Here is a 16524-nt window from a genome sequence, read left to right as displayed (position 1 = left end):
GTAGGGTGTGACAGAAGGATAAAAAGGAACATGTCATCACCGGCTAACAGAGATGACTCTATCTGCTTTCTCTTTCTGTCTACTTTATTTTTTTTATTCTGTCCTCTGCTCTCCTGTTTCCTTTTGTTCTCTCCTTCCCCTCTCCAGCTCTCTCTTTGTCTCTGGGTTCCAGACAGAGTGTGAAACACGTTATAGTGGCATCATGACATGCAGAAAGAAGTGCTTGTGCTTGTAGCCGCCGTCCACTCCAAGGTGATCTGACAACTTAAAGCGATGCTCTGTGCAATCGCACATTCACTCAGACAAGCGTGTTGACGTTGCTGCCTAGCCAAAAGGACCCCTCCTGTCCCCTACCCACCAACTCCCCCCTTTACCCGTCTGAAGCTGGCTGCCAAGTGCTTCCGCGAAGAGGATGGCTTAATTGTTTCTGCCACAGCCATGCCTCTTCTTCATTTTTCTCTCTTTCCTTCCTAATCCCAGGGACGGGAAAATGGAGCTGTTATTTGCATGTCTAATGATACTCAATATCATAGGCCTCTCAAAGGAGAAGGCACAGATGATTATTAATATAGCCAATGAAGCCCTCATTTATACTGCCTTTTGTTCTTAGGCCTGAGCAAATGCTGCTTTCCAGTACCTGCCTTTTATAAAGCTGTATTCCACAGAGAGATACATTGGCTTTGAATATGGAAAAAAACACAAAACCAAAAAAAAAAAACATAGCTGATAAGTGCAAAGCCTTTGTGTGTCTCTCTTTGTAAGTTCGGACTCTGGCACAAACTACTGATGTACAAAAAGATACAAAATAATGTAGCTGGGATATTGATCTTACTGCAGATGAGATCAGTACCCCTGTTCTTAGATGTTTTATGCACTCAGGTCATTATTTACTTTTTTTATTTATTTATGTTTTCAGGGTTTTTTTCAACAGTTGGTCCTTTTGAGGGATTTAAGGATATATACATGATTACATGTACTCACTAACAATTGCATATATGATGCTGCTTCAGCCTGCGGTGTTGGTTCTAAGCAAGCAAACAGCGATTGTAAGGGTTTCTCAAACAAAACAAAAGTGCTTAGCCAAATATGTCAGAACCCATTTTCCAGCCCTCCATACAGAAAAATTATTGTATACGGTACCTGCAGGAATTTTTTATTTTTTTTTTTTACACCAGCAATGCATGCCGTTCCAAGCAGTGGCAGCTGGCATTGAAAGTGGCTAATTTGCAAGACTTCTCAGGTTGAGAACAATGACTCTGACAGCTCGAACAGGCACTGTGGAGCACATCTGCATTTTTCTGCAGGAGTAAGCCCCACAGAACGGCTTCGACTCTGCGTGCCTTCCAATTATGGAAATATGAGCATCTCTATATATACTATATATGAAATGCATCTTGAAATAATATGCAGATTGGAACTGACTAGGAGAGAAAAGTAAATTATTAGGATTCTTGTCCACTGGAAGTGTGTTCACTTTTTTATTATTTCTATTTTTAATAAAGTTTAATATTTTGATTTATAAAATATTCACAATAACTTATACAGTCCATTGTCTTCCTTATTTTGTGTAGTAGGATGTATACAAAGTACCCTTCTGATTAACTTGAACACCCTTCTCACTCTGTGTTAAATTATGTGTTAAGACATGAGCACTACTTATGTTACCTAATTTAAACTGTAAACTTCAATAGCGCACCAGAACGCAGCTATAATACATTTAACTCGAACTTTTTATGTCATTATCTAAACGATTCCATCCTACACGAGGTTCCCTTTATTGCGTGGAATTCCATTTTCTGGTGTGGATGTGATTAAAAAGCGTTCATAGACCGTCGGCTTTCTATAAGTAAAATAGTTGCTCTTGTCAGAACAAGGACACCTTAGTCACTCACATGCACGGCGAAATGACTCACATAGCGATTGACCTTGCATATGTTGTATATTGTGTAACAAAGCGTAACTTTAACAAACTCAACAACATCCACTTTAGCCCACACAAGGACAACATGGTTGCTAGTGCATGCACAATAGGCGACTCAGTCTCACAAACTGATTGCACGTTATGCAATAAAGCACAACTTTAACAAGTATAAATGAGTAGCCAGTGTAGCTCACACGCCCACAAGGACATGCACAATGAGTTGGTTGCTTCCACGTGCCCGGGTCTTACTAGTCCCTAGTCTTCTTCTTTCGTTTCTAGCACAATGTGCTAAAAGGGTGTACGTGAACATGCACAAACAAACACATTAGTAACTTGGTTACATGTGCACGCACAAGGATAAAACCCAATTTTGTAAAATGTTAATGTATAAACGTTGACAGTTACTTATTTACCTTATTAAATAACTTGACTGTATTCAAATGTCTGATATTGTCTGTTGGAAAATGTTTGAATTTTGAAAAATGGAGATTGTATATGTTGCCTTCTTTAGTAACACTACATTTCTACTCTATATCAAATGTTTCCCTGATTTACTGCCTCTAAAGCTTAGCACCAACTCCACCAGGAAACTCAACAGTTGTTATGTGTTGCTTGCTACATTTAACAAGATCACAGGATCGCATGTTTGACAGATGAGTTTGCGATACTTACCCAACACTCATTTACTCAGTTAAACTATGAAGAAAAAGCAAAAGAAAAAAAATAGACAGTGAAAGAAAGAAGATGGAAGGAGTGGAGTTAGACGAAGAGGAGGGAGGGAGTGAGGGAAGGAGGGAGTTAAATGTTGAAATATGAATTACAAACCCGAGCAGCACCATCTGGACCGAGAAAACACACATCATAGTGGAGAGCCGGCACATTGAATTAGACTTGCTACGGGATCCATCTGCACCTCGTGAAATCAATCTCATTCCTTGATTTGATTAGGTCAGCCGCACAGAAGAAAAGAGAAAACTGTTGTGCTCCTTGATTAAGCTTGTTTTGTTTAGCTATCCCTTCTTACACCCACCCACCTTTGCGCACGCTGTGTATAACGATGAGTTTTGGGCGCACAGGTAGGGTAATGACAGTAGTCGAGGTTAATGCTAAAAAAAAAAAATCCCTCCCTCTATTTAACACGCAGCGGAGCGCCGCAGCCTCTGTAGCTGAGCTCATTTACACTTTTTCACGGCTCTGTCTCTTTCTTCATTGTTCATGATATCCCCCCCCCCCTTGTTTTAAATTTGTTTGTTTTGCTCAAATCACTTTCTCACCAAAGCTTAGCAGTAGCTGCAGAGCTCACGAGAGGAGCACCATGAAGGAGACAAACGCATTTAATCAGAAGTGATGTTTTTTTTGTTTTTTTTACCTTTTGTTGTTTTGTTTTGGGACTGCATCAGGCACACGCCACTGAACAGACTGATTGTCCAATCCGCTCTTGTTGTTACAACAGGACATAATGAGCAGGCAGTAAAAATCTATACTGAAGATTTACTTGCATACGGCAGATTATTCTTGAAGTGTAGCAGGCAGCTTGGACACATTATGCAGAGTTGTTTTATTTTTTTTATTTCCCAGTCTGTGTGTGTGCGTGTGTGTGTACCCTCCTATGATTAAAATGCATCCTCCCATGTATCCACACTCACAAACAATAGGCTTTTTCATGGGTGGCTAAATCTAATTGTGTTACCCTCTTGTAGTAAAGGTAGCTGCTTTGACTTTGACTTATTCTCCAGAAGCAATAGCGCCAGTGGCAATAAAAAAACAAACAAAACAAAACAAAAAAAAAAACACAAGGTGGCCACGCTCAAAGTGCATGGATGGACATGGAACACATTAGCCCTGATTGACCTTGGTGCAGATTGCACACAAATTCAGCACAAATTGTCCCATTTTTTTTGGTTTGTCTCATTAATTGCGGCCCTCCGAGAGGAAAAATAAAACAGGAGGTGATAGCATGCCAATGATTCAGCTCTCTGTTCAATAAAAGAAAAAAATATATATAACACAGGGAGTCTCTGTGCTGATTGTAATTACTGTACCTTTTCTGAGTGGAGTTGGCTTCAATTACAAAGCATCACCTTTGCCTGGATGTGGGTCATGACACCATCTCTTTCCCATTGTCTCAATAAAGCGAGAGTGTCTGCAGTGATAATAAATGAACAGGAAAACATGTGAGGCACTCTTTCCTCTTTTCAACCTCTGTGAACACTGTCTTTGACCTCTGAGAAAAGCAATATTGATTATTGTTCTATTGCCTCAGATGCCCACAAATCCCCATGGATGGAATCCTTTGTGACAGTAGATAACAACACACTTAAGAATCTAAAGAAGAAAAATCCAGTCTGTCCTCACCAGGAAAACAAGGTTTTGAAAAGAGGTTGACATTTCGGTTTCATAAAAATGGAGCACATGCACATATTTCTCCGGCCGCATTACAACTCGTTTATGGGGGCAGGGATACATCCGGATGACAGCAGAAAAGGCAAAAACAAATTTCTTTGTAATAATTGTAAATTATTGGCTTTTAAGGTGATCCTTTCCTGACACTTTACCTTGTATTGAGTACCTAACCCTAACTAAACTTTTTTATGCCAAAGCCGGAGACAATTGAAAATAAAGAACTGAAGTACAAGCAAAACCGTACACAAACATTAAACTCCAGAGTGTCCGACCACCCACCTTCATAGTCAGGCTCTATTGGTCCCATGTTGAGCCAATATGATCATATGTTCCTTTAAAGGTAGGGTAGGAGATTTTAAAAACTCAGTGAGAGTCAGCCAGATTTCGAAAGTAAACACACGCCCCTTTCTCTCGGAGCTCACCCCGAAGCCACGACACCCAAACACATGGACGCGCATTGCCTGAAGACGAGCTGAAGATGTCTGTGACTTTAGTCATCATGCACGTACCTCTCTGGTGCGCACAGAGCAGGAAGAGAATAACTACCAGCCAATACTCTCGCAGGGTCCACCCAGAGGATTGGCTGATGTTTTTAGCGTTTTATAGCTTCCACAGATGATTAATATTATTCATTTTAATGTGAAACTGCCAAACTAATTGGTTGCTATCGGACTGTAAAGAGAAGTTACTAAATTAATTTAACCAATTAACCAATTTAACAAAAATTGCATCAGAATGAAATCTCCTACCCTACCTTTAAAGCGATTAAAACATAAACTCACGAACGAAGCAGACTCAAACATCAAACTCTTGTGTGACCCACCACTTTAGTTGGACTATTGCAGCTTAATTGGTACGTTAGGCAATACGATCATATGTTCAGCAAAAAATAAAACAATATGTCCAAAAATCCATATCCATTATGTTCTGTTAGCAGAACTATAACTATTGACCAAATGTGGCATTTTCTCATGAGGATGTGTTGTAAGAATCTATCAGAGTTGTAAGTTTGGCTGCTTGAAGAATTGAGCAGCTGATAATATTTCAAGCTATAATTTCTGAATGAAACTTTTCCATGATCTCAGTAATGTTCACTGTACAGTTTCCTCCCAGTGAAGTCTGTTGTGGTTCACACCAGAAGGGAACTTTTCTGTCCAATTTGATAAACCGCTATGTGCCATGAGACAGACTGGAGGGAAAATGTTCCCAAGAATAGCTAAGTGTATCATATATCATGCATCGCACCATCTGTTCCGTACATTCAAAATGTTATTGCAATATTTAGAATTACAGATTATTCATGTAGGTGTAATTAACATAGTCAAATTCCAACAAATGGGGAGGAAGACGCAATTAATTTCCAGACATGTTTGAGGAGAATCTATCTGGAGGAGCTATTTAGGCTACAGTTGCCTAAGGGCGGAGGGGGGGGAACAAAAAAGGCTCTAATTTTATCGGTTTTGCCAATGAATTACCCCCTGTTGATCTTTCATTGCAGCCTCTTAATGAACTCTTTGGATTTGTTCTGTGAGACTGACCAACTGAAGAGGACTGGGTTATAAATAAGCAACCTGGACTTTGTTGAAAACAAAAAAAAAAAAGAAAAGAGAAAAGGTCAACATCTGGCCATTACAAAAAAAGGTGCTATGTAAACTAGTCCACACACAGCACATGGCCTAAGGGTCCACATACATTTTACATAACAACATGCAAACTCCTCCATATTTAATGGTTAACATGACATTTCTCCCTTCAGTGTGATTGCCTGGTGTGGTCATGCAATCCTCTGTTAAACAAGCATGCATCAGGGTCGCACAAATGTGACTTTTAACGTCAAAGCAGCTAAGCATTATACAGTGCGGTGGCTTTTATTTTTTTTTTTACTTCTATGAGCTTCTAGCTGTTGGTTGTGGGCGAATGCTCATTGTAAAAATGGTGGAAGTACCATACAATTATAAAGCACTTGAGTTCTCACACTCTCTGCATCTCTGGACTTCAACCGAGAAGGAAAACAACACACGTTTACACCTACTAAAACAAGATAGGCTGATTAGCAATGAAAACAATGTATAATATGATTATGGGATCAATGTTAAATAGGACACCACTCAAAGATTGTTTTCAATGCTGCTTGTTTAAAGGTTAAGTTGGATGATTATGTAATGTGTACAATGCTACAAGGTAAATTTGCTATTTTCCTCGCTGCCATGGTAACACGTCTCATCTTGACAAACATATTTTTGCCACGCGAGATTCACACAAGCAAAGGATGGCACGTAGCCATCAGTGTTAATTTTGTTGACGAATCATTTTCGTCATAGTTTTCGTTAACGACCTTTTTTTGCTGATAAAAACAAGACGATAACTAAATAAAAACTAACGCACGGTGCCAAAAACGAAGACGAAATGGATTGACACTTTCGTCAACGAATAAAAACGAGACGAAATTATTGATGGAGACGAGATCCAATCAGAGCAAATTTTGTTTGTGGAAAGGGAGGGACGAATCAGGAGACGGCGGCAGAGAGCCAATCAGAAGTGCTCTCTCTGTGTAAGGACGTTGCGCCGCGATGCTGGAAGAAGGCGTACTCATGCATGGTCACACAACACAGGAGAACAGACACACAGACACGTTTAATTTCAAGACAATCAAGACGGTTTACAAACCGTGCGGAGCGACTATCAGCGGTAAAAACAATAAACCTGAAGCGACATTTGCAGACGAGTCATCTTAACTTCCGCTCAAAGATACACATGACAAAATCTATAAATGAAGACACCGCTGCTGATGGTTTTACAGCATGCGACCTGTTTCTAAGTTGTCACTGAAGTGTTTTGCTGTAGTTATGGAGTATTCATGAGGAAGGTCATGACTGAACAGTGTATTCAGGGAGAGCAGCTCACTGTTCACTGCTGCTTTTGTGAAAAGGTAATAGCAAAAATAAAGAGATGTTTGTTTCAAATAACACAAGTTAAAGCTGTGCCTGTTTTTATTGCACAATCAAACCTTAAATATTTCATGAAAAATATATATCATAGAATTTTAGTCGACTAAATCCACGGCAGATTTAGTCGACTAAAACTAGACTAAAACTTTAAAAATGTTGATGACTAAAACGTGACTAAAATCAAATGACATTTTAGTCACAAGACTAAAATAAAAACTAAATCCGAAATTGCTGCCAAAATTAACAATACTACTCACATGCAAGCACTACTGTTGTTTTGCTGGTTTGGATGTTTGGATAGAAATATATACTATATAGTGTACGTAGTACTATATGGACAAAAGTATGTGGACACCCAGCCTGCATTTGCTGGTTCCCTGTCCTGCCCGTTATATGTATGCATATGTAAAGTCTGATAAAGGGTGAAAAGGTCAAACATACATCTATATGCTCATTATATTCAACTGTTAGTCAGTAATGGCCATGCCGTCCATTTACTTTTGGTCATATAGTTATATATAAAGCTCAATGAATATTCAATTGTGCATGTGTATTGTGCAAATTCTATGTTCTCTTTTCCAGCTTCACAAAATCCTAAAACAAAAAGGCAAAATGCATTTTTGTAACAACATCAACAAAGCCTGATCATTGTAAATACAGGAATGAAAATAAGGTAGGCAAAATACTAAAATTTAACATAAAACATGTAATATTTTTACACTGATAAGTAAGTAGTAAACACAGTTATATCTTACATTTAGGAGCAATGTATGACCCTCACCAAAGAAAAGTATAACTGAGGTAGAATTTGGATAAGAAAGCAGTCCGACGTACTGTGTGCAGTCTGTTGTAGCAGACAGCAGCTGACAGGCTGCATCACAGTGACAGCATCTCCTCCCTCTCGTTCTGCGCTCCCCTTCTCCAGTCCTACTGGTACATATATAGGAGGAGCACACGTCCTATCCACCACTTGCCCTGACAAGGTGCAAAATCATTAGTTCTCTCAGTATGGCTACACTTAAGCATGAGGAGGAACCTAGGGGTGGGGGTGATAGTGGGGAAGAGTCTGTAGAATCTTCCTCATTAGGACACAGTGATTGTTGAAGTGATTGCCGTAAAAGCTCATCTTCTGCAGGGACTGACATATTTCCTCCTCCGCTGACATGATAAGCAGTCCCATGCAGCCCCTGATTGGGAGTTGTGGTTGGCAAATGGAGGTGTGCACACATGTGTGTGTGTGTGCTGGCAGAGATGCACTGCAAAATACTGCCACAGGAACATTTCTTCAGTCAACCAAGGCTTTCTTCATCAGTCTGAACTGCAGCTTCATAATGCACTGTATGGGTGTCTGTCGTTTCCACAGCCAGAGTCATAAAAAAAGTTTGAATAGACACACTGCACTCCCTAACAGCATTGTTTCTTCTGTTTGATTCTGTTTATGCTCAAACAATCCCTGCTTACTTTGATTACAAGCAGAATGAAAGTATGCATGACTGATGTCACTCATTTCGTCTCCTTATTATTTCATTCTGTGTTGTAGGCTTTGTTCAGTGTGAACGCTGATTTCGTGACTCCACAACCACAGTGTGTTGTTATCCATTATGTGCTTGTTTCCTGAATGCCACAGTCAGTGTCACTGATTGTCGGTGCTGTTTTTAGTTGCCCAGGCAACTCGGTTAATGACAGGGACCTGTGACAGACTTTTTTTTTTTTTTCCTGTAATTGTACTCTTTGATGACCATTTGTGCACTCCAGTGTGAAGGCTGTCTGCAAAGTGGGCGACACGGGCATTTAGTGGAGACATCAGTGTGTTGAGAACTGTAGCTGGTTACAGCCGGCATCACCTTAACTTTCAGTGAATTTAGTGTTAAAGTGGTGGCTTCTGGCAAAAGTGATGACTGAATGTGTGACTTTTACCTTTCAAAAGCCAGAACACAGCGTGCCTTTCTCTTTTTTTTTGTAGAGAGGATGTATTCTTCCACTGAATTTTTGTTAGTCGTCAGCCAGAATGCAGCCTTTTGCAGAATGGGCTGCACAGTAATGAAAACTTAAGTGCTAAACGCCCCTAAACACTGTATGAGTCATAATACAACTATGTGCTTTGGTCAGTGTTGTCTTCACTGCATAATGAAGTACTACATGTTCAGTATTTGACAACAAGATTATGTTAAGGAAAGATTCTCTGTGATCTTTCAATATGCTTGCAGAGAAATGTTGATACATTTTAAGCTTTGTGGTACATCGTGTGGTCTATGGTTATAACTAAGCATAGGTACAGCGGAGCAAATTGTCCAGAGATGCCTTGTGAGGCCTTGTGAACACACTCATCTTGTTTGGACACGGGTCCTTCTCCTATATTTAATTGTTTTTATTCCTATCAACATTAACTATCCAGCTGTTAATAAAGAGGACACCAGTCTGTTGCAGTGAACATCCAACTATGAGGTTGGATGGTGGCTGCAACTATTGTGCCAGACTTTTACAGGAGGCAGGGTTTGTGTCGTACTGTTCCTAAGGGCTTTATGAGCTTAGGTTAAGCTGCCAAAACTACTTGGTTAGATTTAGGAAAACATCCTGTTTTCATTTAGACTGTTTTACAACATGTATCACATTTTATGAGGTGAAAAAGTTCTTTCTTCAGTAACAAACTTCTCTGCCATTTTCCTGGCTACAGCATTACTATAGTACACACGCCCACGCCGTGCCATACTAATCCTGTTTTAATTAATTACACTTATACTGATGAAGTGTTTACCTGATGTCCTACCTGGTCTTAGATACCTGGCTATACAACTGAACATTGGTTATGTTCAGTTGTATAGCCAATATATATATATATATATATATATATATATATATATATATATATATATATATACCTCTGTCTTAAGCTTTGGAACATTTTTAACTCAAGGTCCATTTATTCTGCTCCTCCTGGAGCTTTGTGAGTATATAACACAGTCCTCATCAGCAGATTGCTGCAAATGTACTAACCTTGCACCACTCTCAGCACCTCTAGGATTTTTCATCCATGATTGACTTAAACATCGGGATTAATAGCTCATTTCTGGAAGCGGGTTTTGGCACGTACTTATACATATTTTAAGACTTAAGCATTATGGTTCATGGGTGACCTCACCTATCAGCATTAATGCGAAGTGAAGAGGTGTAGTGTCACACCAGGATTAAATCCAGCTAAAAATATTTATGAAATATGGATCAAACAAACTCAATATGCGGTCAATTTGCCTTCCTTTGTGAGAAAGCAGTCACACTGTATACTCTGAGCCGCAGGCGTTAACGCTACAATGCAGAAGTATCGCTATAGGATATATATAAAAAAAGAAAAACAGTGACAGACCATCATTAATTTGGACTCATTTAAGAGTTTCTCAGTGTGCAGGATGTTGCGAGGCATTTGTGTTAATGAGCTACATCATTCATGTGAAATGATGGCACAATTAGGAAAACAAAAGTGCAAGGTGTGACAATTTAAGTGAATGTGCTTTGTCAGTGTCTGCAAACAACACCTCGGAGACAGTATATGCATAAAAGCCGGCTTATGAAAACATTGCAAGGGGGTGGGGGTGTAAGGGGCTAGGGGGTGTGGTGGGGTTTAGGGGGTTCAGAGGTCAGGATATTTCACCGACAGATTTCTGCACCCTAACCACGCTCCCACAGGAATCTCTGTTGAAACAGAGGTGGCAGGAAATGAAATGAAAGCTGCTGAATGCAGATGTTTTGATTCACGTTCAGTTTTGTGTGAGTGTTTTTTGAGGGGGCATAAGGGATCTGAAAGAAAGGAGGCTGCCTGCCATGCCCTAGCTAACACTGCTGGATTTGTAAATGTTGCCTCCCCCCCTCCTCCCCAACCTCCCTCCTGTGAAAGTCACTCACCTCGGGGATCAAGAGGCTTATATGAAAGGTGACTTACAGTAAAGAAAGTCTTTATATATGAGTAAAAGGAAAGTCTTTGCTTCTGCGCCACTGTTTCTCCCTCTTTTTCTCTCTCTCTCTTTCTGACCTCCTTTATTCCACGCCGCTGTATCTCTTGCCCTTCTAATTTGCCTCTTTAACGTGGAAACAGCAGAGGGGTTTTCGCCCGCTCTTCTGTCCACAGATGTTTGAACAGCCTTATGCAGCATTGTCAGACTCATTAGTTATACTCAGCCCGTGCAGCGAGTGGGATCCAACCACTCAGCCTAGCACGTAATGCAGCTTTAGTGAACTAATGAAACTGTAATTACAAAAATAATGAGGAACATGCAGTATCGTCCAGTAACTTTGGGGCTAGTTATTTGTGTAACATGAATCATTACTTGCGGAATTTCCTCTTTAATTTTTTATGGATTTTTCTGTCCTCGCCTTGGTATAGAATGCACATCTAGCTTCTTCATTGTGTGAATTTTTTTAGACTGTAGGGAGCAATACAGCCCACAGTGTACGTTTGCATGATGTATTTGTGATGTATAACGAGGACCAATGTAGGCTAAGGTCCATTTCCTGTGCTACTTGTGAAGTTATTGTCCCCAGCGGGCCTCATTTAGCAAAGTGTAGGCTTTGTAGATCTGCGTTTAGAATGTGTGCTACACCAGTTTCCGCAAAGTGCTGCAACAACAACACATTATAGTCGCATTGTACACTTATCTCCTGCATTTACATGGTGAGCACTTCTAGAATCTGCTGAGCATATCAGCTTGCATTCATTAAACCGCCCTCCTCTCCCCGTCTGTATTTACACAGTGGAATCAAAATAGAGATCAAAAGAGCTTTATCTCACGCTTTTTTTTCTTTCCTTTTCTTTTGATTGCAGCTACACACAGACTTGGATGTGGGTAGCAAGAACATCAAGTATGTCCTGGCAGGTGAAGGGGCAGGCACCATCTTCGCCATCAATGAGTTAACGGGTGACATCCACGCCATGAAGAGGCTGGACCGTGAGGAGAAGGCTGAGTACACGCTAACAGCCCAGGTCGTTAACGCAGATACGGACGAGGCGTTGGAACCTCCGTCCGAGTTCATCATCAAAGTCCAGGACATAAACGACAATCCGCCGCAGTTCATCGAAGGGCCCTACCGCGCATCTGTTCCAGAAATGTCCGCCGTTGGTAAGTTCAACAACAAACATGCAGGCTGCGTTCCGTTCCCAGCCTAATCAGTGTGCGAGATATCCGAGACGGCTGATCTCTAATGGGCTATTGCATAAAAATAATGAGTGAATAAGAACGGGAGGAAATGAGTGTGCCTATTTACACGCTTGCCTGCTATGAGTATTTCAGAAAATGAAAATGCAAGAATGATAAATCAAATCAAATTACTGAGACTTCAACCATAACTTACTGAACGACCAGCATCGTTGTCAACACGCACTTAAGGACGGCCTTTGCAAAGGCCTCCTCGTGAAGGAATTACAATATGCAAAACACCAGGCAGACAATATTTTATTTTCACTTGCCATATCAGGAAAGCAGAAAATCTGCAGAAGTTTAAAAAAAAAGCACCATTGGCACATTTCAGACATACTGTAGCAGCATCAGCATATGTAGATACAGTAGTCGCCCTTCTGGCAAGTATAAAAATAATATTCTCCACTCTGTGTAGGTTAGGGGCCATACTGACATATGAGGTAAATCATTTGGGAATATGTGGAATTTGTAGTGCATTCTTGAACATTTTCCTGCTTCTAGTCAGTTATGTGATCACTGTACTAAATATTTATGGAAAGAGTAGAATATTGAATGTAGTGGGGAACGGGAACTATAGGTGAGTTCCGCTTTGCAGCAGAGACATTTAAAACTAGCTGTTTGACCTTTTTTTTCCCCTCCTTCCTCACACAGCAACAGCTCGACAGATTGTAAAAAGTCTGCACTTGGATGGTTCTTGATGCAAGATTTAAGCGGTGCAGAAGGAGCACGTGTGGTTGTCTGTCATTTAGCGTGACTGATGCTAATTGCCACAGGGTACCATTTTTCAAGCCTTGCACAAACATAAACATAAAACCGCTGCAAACACTTCACATAGCACTGTATGCTAATGTATTCATATATTCTCATTCCAGTCATGCATTTAAATGACCAGTGTGTGATGATAACGTGTCTCCTGATTGGCAGTGAGTAGATCTGTGTGTGTGTGTGTGTAGGTTTTTTTTCTTCACCGCTGACCCTGGAGCAGCAGGAGTCTTGTAGAAAAATGTTTCCATCAGTAGCAGGAAGGAGATCAGAGTGTGTCTTTATGCCTTTTTTTTTTTTGACATTGGATGGGGGGGTTCAGCGAGGGTTCTGCTGGGGTCTGTGGTTGGGCGGTATGTGCTTGTTATTGTGTTTCTTCATTGAGCTTTCTCTTGTTACCTGTCAGAAAAGCTGACATAACACGCTGGGGCAGATGGTGTTAGGTACGTAATGGAATCTGTTTGGTAAATCCCATCAGCCTTTTTTCTTTTCTTTTTTTTTGCGTCGTTTCTTCTAGGCGACGATGATTTTGAACCTCGGATTCTCGTGACTATTGTTGAGTCTTATTAGCTGCAGAAGCAAAAAGAGAACAAAACACAATGCAAAAGTATCCATGTAAACACAGAGTAACATACTTGATCCCAGCTGCTCACGGTGTTGGATCTCAGTTGAAATGTACTGTAGCTCTCTAAGGGTTTTTTTGTCAGTGCAGTGCGGGGACATCCATAGTGATGGGGTAAGAGAGCAAAGTGGTAGCTGACAGCGCTCTGTGATTTGCCGGTGGGAATAATGCATAAGAAATGGAAATCGGCATCTCTTTGTTGATTGTTGTTCCCTTTTGTCACTACTGATTAATTAAACATTCACGAATGTTCAGTTGTTTTGCTTGAAAGGCTTTTCTTTCAGAAAGTAGTTCTCCTCTTGTTAAGTTTTCATGTGCTGCTCTGGACAAACAAACAATAAGTCATTCATCTCTTTCCCTCCTCATATTCATAAATCACCGGGTTTCTTTACAGTAGTGTTTCATCTTTATCACGCTGAAATGAGAATTTGCGCAGTGGGATTACTCAGAGTGTGTCGAGCAGTGTATAAGTAATAAAGTCCACTAGAAAAAAAGAAAGAGGGAGGAGAAAATAAACAAGTGTTGGAGAAGCTTGCTGGATATGAGCAAATCTCAGCGAGAACCTGGAAGCATTAAAATGTAATTACAGTACGTGTTAAAAAGGACTCACGCATTAGGCCCGGTATTGAGTTCAGACAATGCTGAGTGTGTTGATGCATTTCTGCCTCGGCACCTGCGACGAACAATCAAAAATCTAATCCACAGCGTAACAGCCTGCTTCTCGTGACGATGTTATCCACTTACAGGGCTTGTCAGTTCCACTTCAGACTTCATCAATGTCTTAGCAGCTCCTCGCTTATCGAGGGTGGATCCACGGCATGTCAGTGTGACCGGGGACAAATATCAACACCCACCTTTAATCTGCCAAGGACCACAGCCAGATAGAGGAAATAAAAAAAAACCTTTGTCGAATGTCACTAACACACACCTCCCAGTATAGCAAGTGGTCCCTACAGCCGGATGAGATATGTGACATGGGCCACTGAGGTCGCCATGTTTCCTGTGTGTGGAGGAGCATAGAGGTTAATGGGAAATGAAGGAGAAAGACCTTTTGTTCTTCCTTTAAAAGGGCCAGCCAGATAAGACGTGTGGCGTTTCGTGACTTTTCTCTGACTTTCATTTTCCTGAATGGCTAAGGTGACTACCAATTTTAATTGTTTAGTATATCCTCATTTGAACTACAGTGCAACAAAGAAAGTGTGGAGAGAGAAGGTGTGCAAGCAATCATTCATTATCAGTAGCAATTCTGTTAGCACACTGCTTACGAAATAGTGTCTCTGCAAGCGGCTGAGAAAAGAATCTTTCAATAATCAAAGTTGCCTTAAAGATTAAAGGATAATTCTGCTTTATTTTGGCCTGACTGTTTCACAGGCATGTGGTTATTCAAGCTAACTTTTGCACTTCTTGCAGAAACGAGTGCATATCAAGGCAAAAAATATTATGTGCTCCCTTCTGCATACTAAGAAAAAAAAAAAGTGATGAGATGCAAAATTTCATTTAAAAGCCTGATGGAAAGAAAACACAGAAATTAACCACATGGAAAGACCTGTTTGCTAACGGCGTTTGTTCCTCGGGGGCAACATGTCAGCACAGTTAATGACCCTGTTTATTTTATCTGACTTTGTCATCATGATTACTCATCAGGTTTCGCCAAATTTGGAAGAAAACATTTTCCCCCCTGAGTCAGAAGCAGGAAGATGAGCTCTCTGTATATAAATGACAAAACACACTCTCAAAACAGCTTCAACAGTTGTTGATTTTGCATCAAAACTACTCATAAAAATGTCATAGTAAGATCCTGATGTAATACTTGTGATCATATTTTTATATAAGAATGCATAATCAGCTTGATCCCTATAACCTGAGAACAAAAAAGCACACCTTTTATGGAACAAACACTTAAGTGCAGAAAGAAGCAGGAGTTCTCCATCATAATACATACTACTTACAGTATATTCAGTCTTGTATATGTTTTCTTATCTAATCACATTTAGTACATATTCAGATGATCTTATTGATTTTGTTGTATGTGTTTTATAATCCCAAGCTTTTTGTCTGTCCCTTATCCACAGGTAAATAAAAGCACTCAAATTAACCAAAGCCACCAAATCAATATTACATATACCTATCCTATATTCATAGCTCCATAATTGTTAGATTGTTATGTCTCACCTTCGCTTCAGGTAGTTGCTTATTTGTGTAAGCGTGTCCATGATGAGAATTTCAATTCTTTTTTGCACTGATGGCACAGATCTCACAGGATTAGTCCATCCTGTTTTCCTGTTAATGGGGGTCTTCGACTTTAAGGCCAGTACAAGCTGACAGATTTCCCCCACGCATGTCTGTCGACCATATGCTGGAATTACGAGGCTCTGCCACCCGTCTGCAGCTAACAAGGGGGTTGTGATGTACTTGGAAATTACAAAGTCTGCTGGAAGTGAAGCTTCAGGTAATTAGGAGGAGGTCGCTAGACCCTCCTCCCTGTGCTACGGGTGGGGGGGGGGGGGGGTGGGTGGTAGCGCAAATGACAATAATTGCTACACCGCAAAAACAAACTTGCTGAAAGTTGTTTTGCAGGATAGGATACTCGTGTGAGAGATTCCCCGGGAGTGTTGGGCTTGTGAGCGTGCTTCATTATCAGGGCGATTAATAAACGGTCGCGTAGACAGATGGCCCATCTCC

The 16524-nt window shown here is 40.5% G+C and overlaps 1 protein-coding gene across 3 annotated transcripts in view; it reads left to right on the top strand.

Moving 5' to 3' along the window:
- cdh8 (cadherin 8) overlaps positions 1-16524 on the top strand; it is an 84305-nt gene that overhangs the window by 25541 nt on the left and 42240 nt on the right. For all 3 annotated transcript variants that reach the window (XM_028401269.1, XM_028401268.1, XM_028401270.1), the window contains exon 3: positions 12086-12380. In XM_028401269.1, coding sequence (XP_028257070.1) covers positions 12086-12380 — 295 coding nt within the window. The remainder of the gene's footprint in view (positions 1-12085; positions 12381-16524) is intronic.

Source organism: Parambassis ranga, chromosome 3 (assembly GCF_900634625.1).
Source record: "Parambassis ranga chromosome 3, fParRan2.1, whole genome shotgun sequence".
NCBI classification, from domain to species: Eukaryota; Metazoa; Chordata; class Actinopteri; family Ambassidae; genus Parambassis; species Parambassis ranga.
Note: the sequence above shows the minus strand (reverse complement) of the source record. Positions and strands in the feature narration are given on the sequence as shown.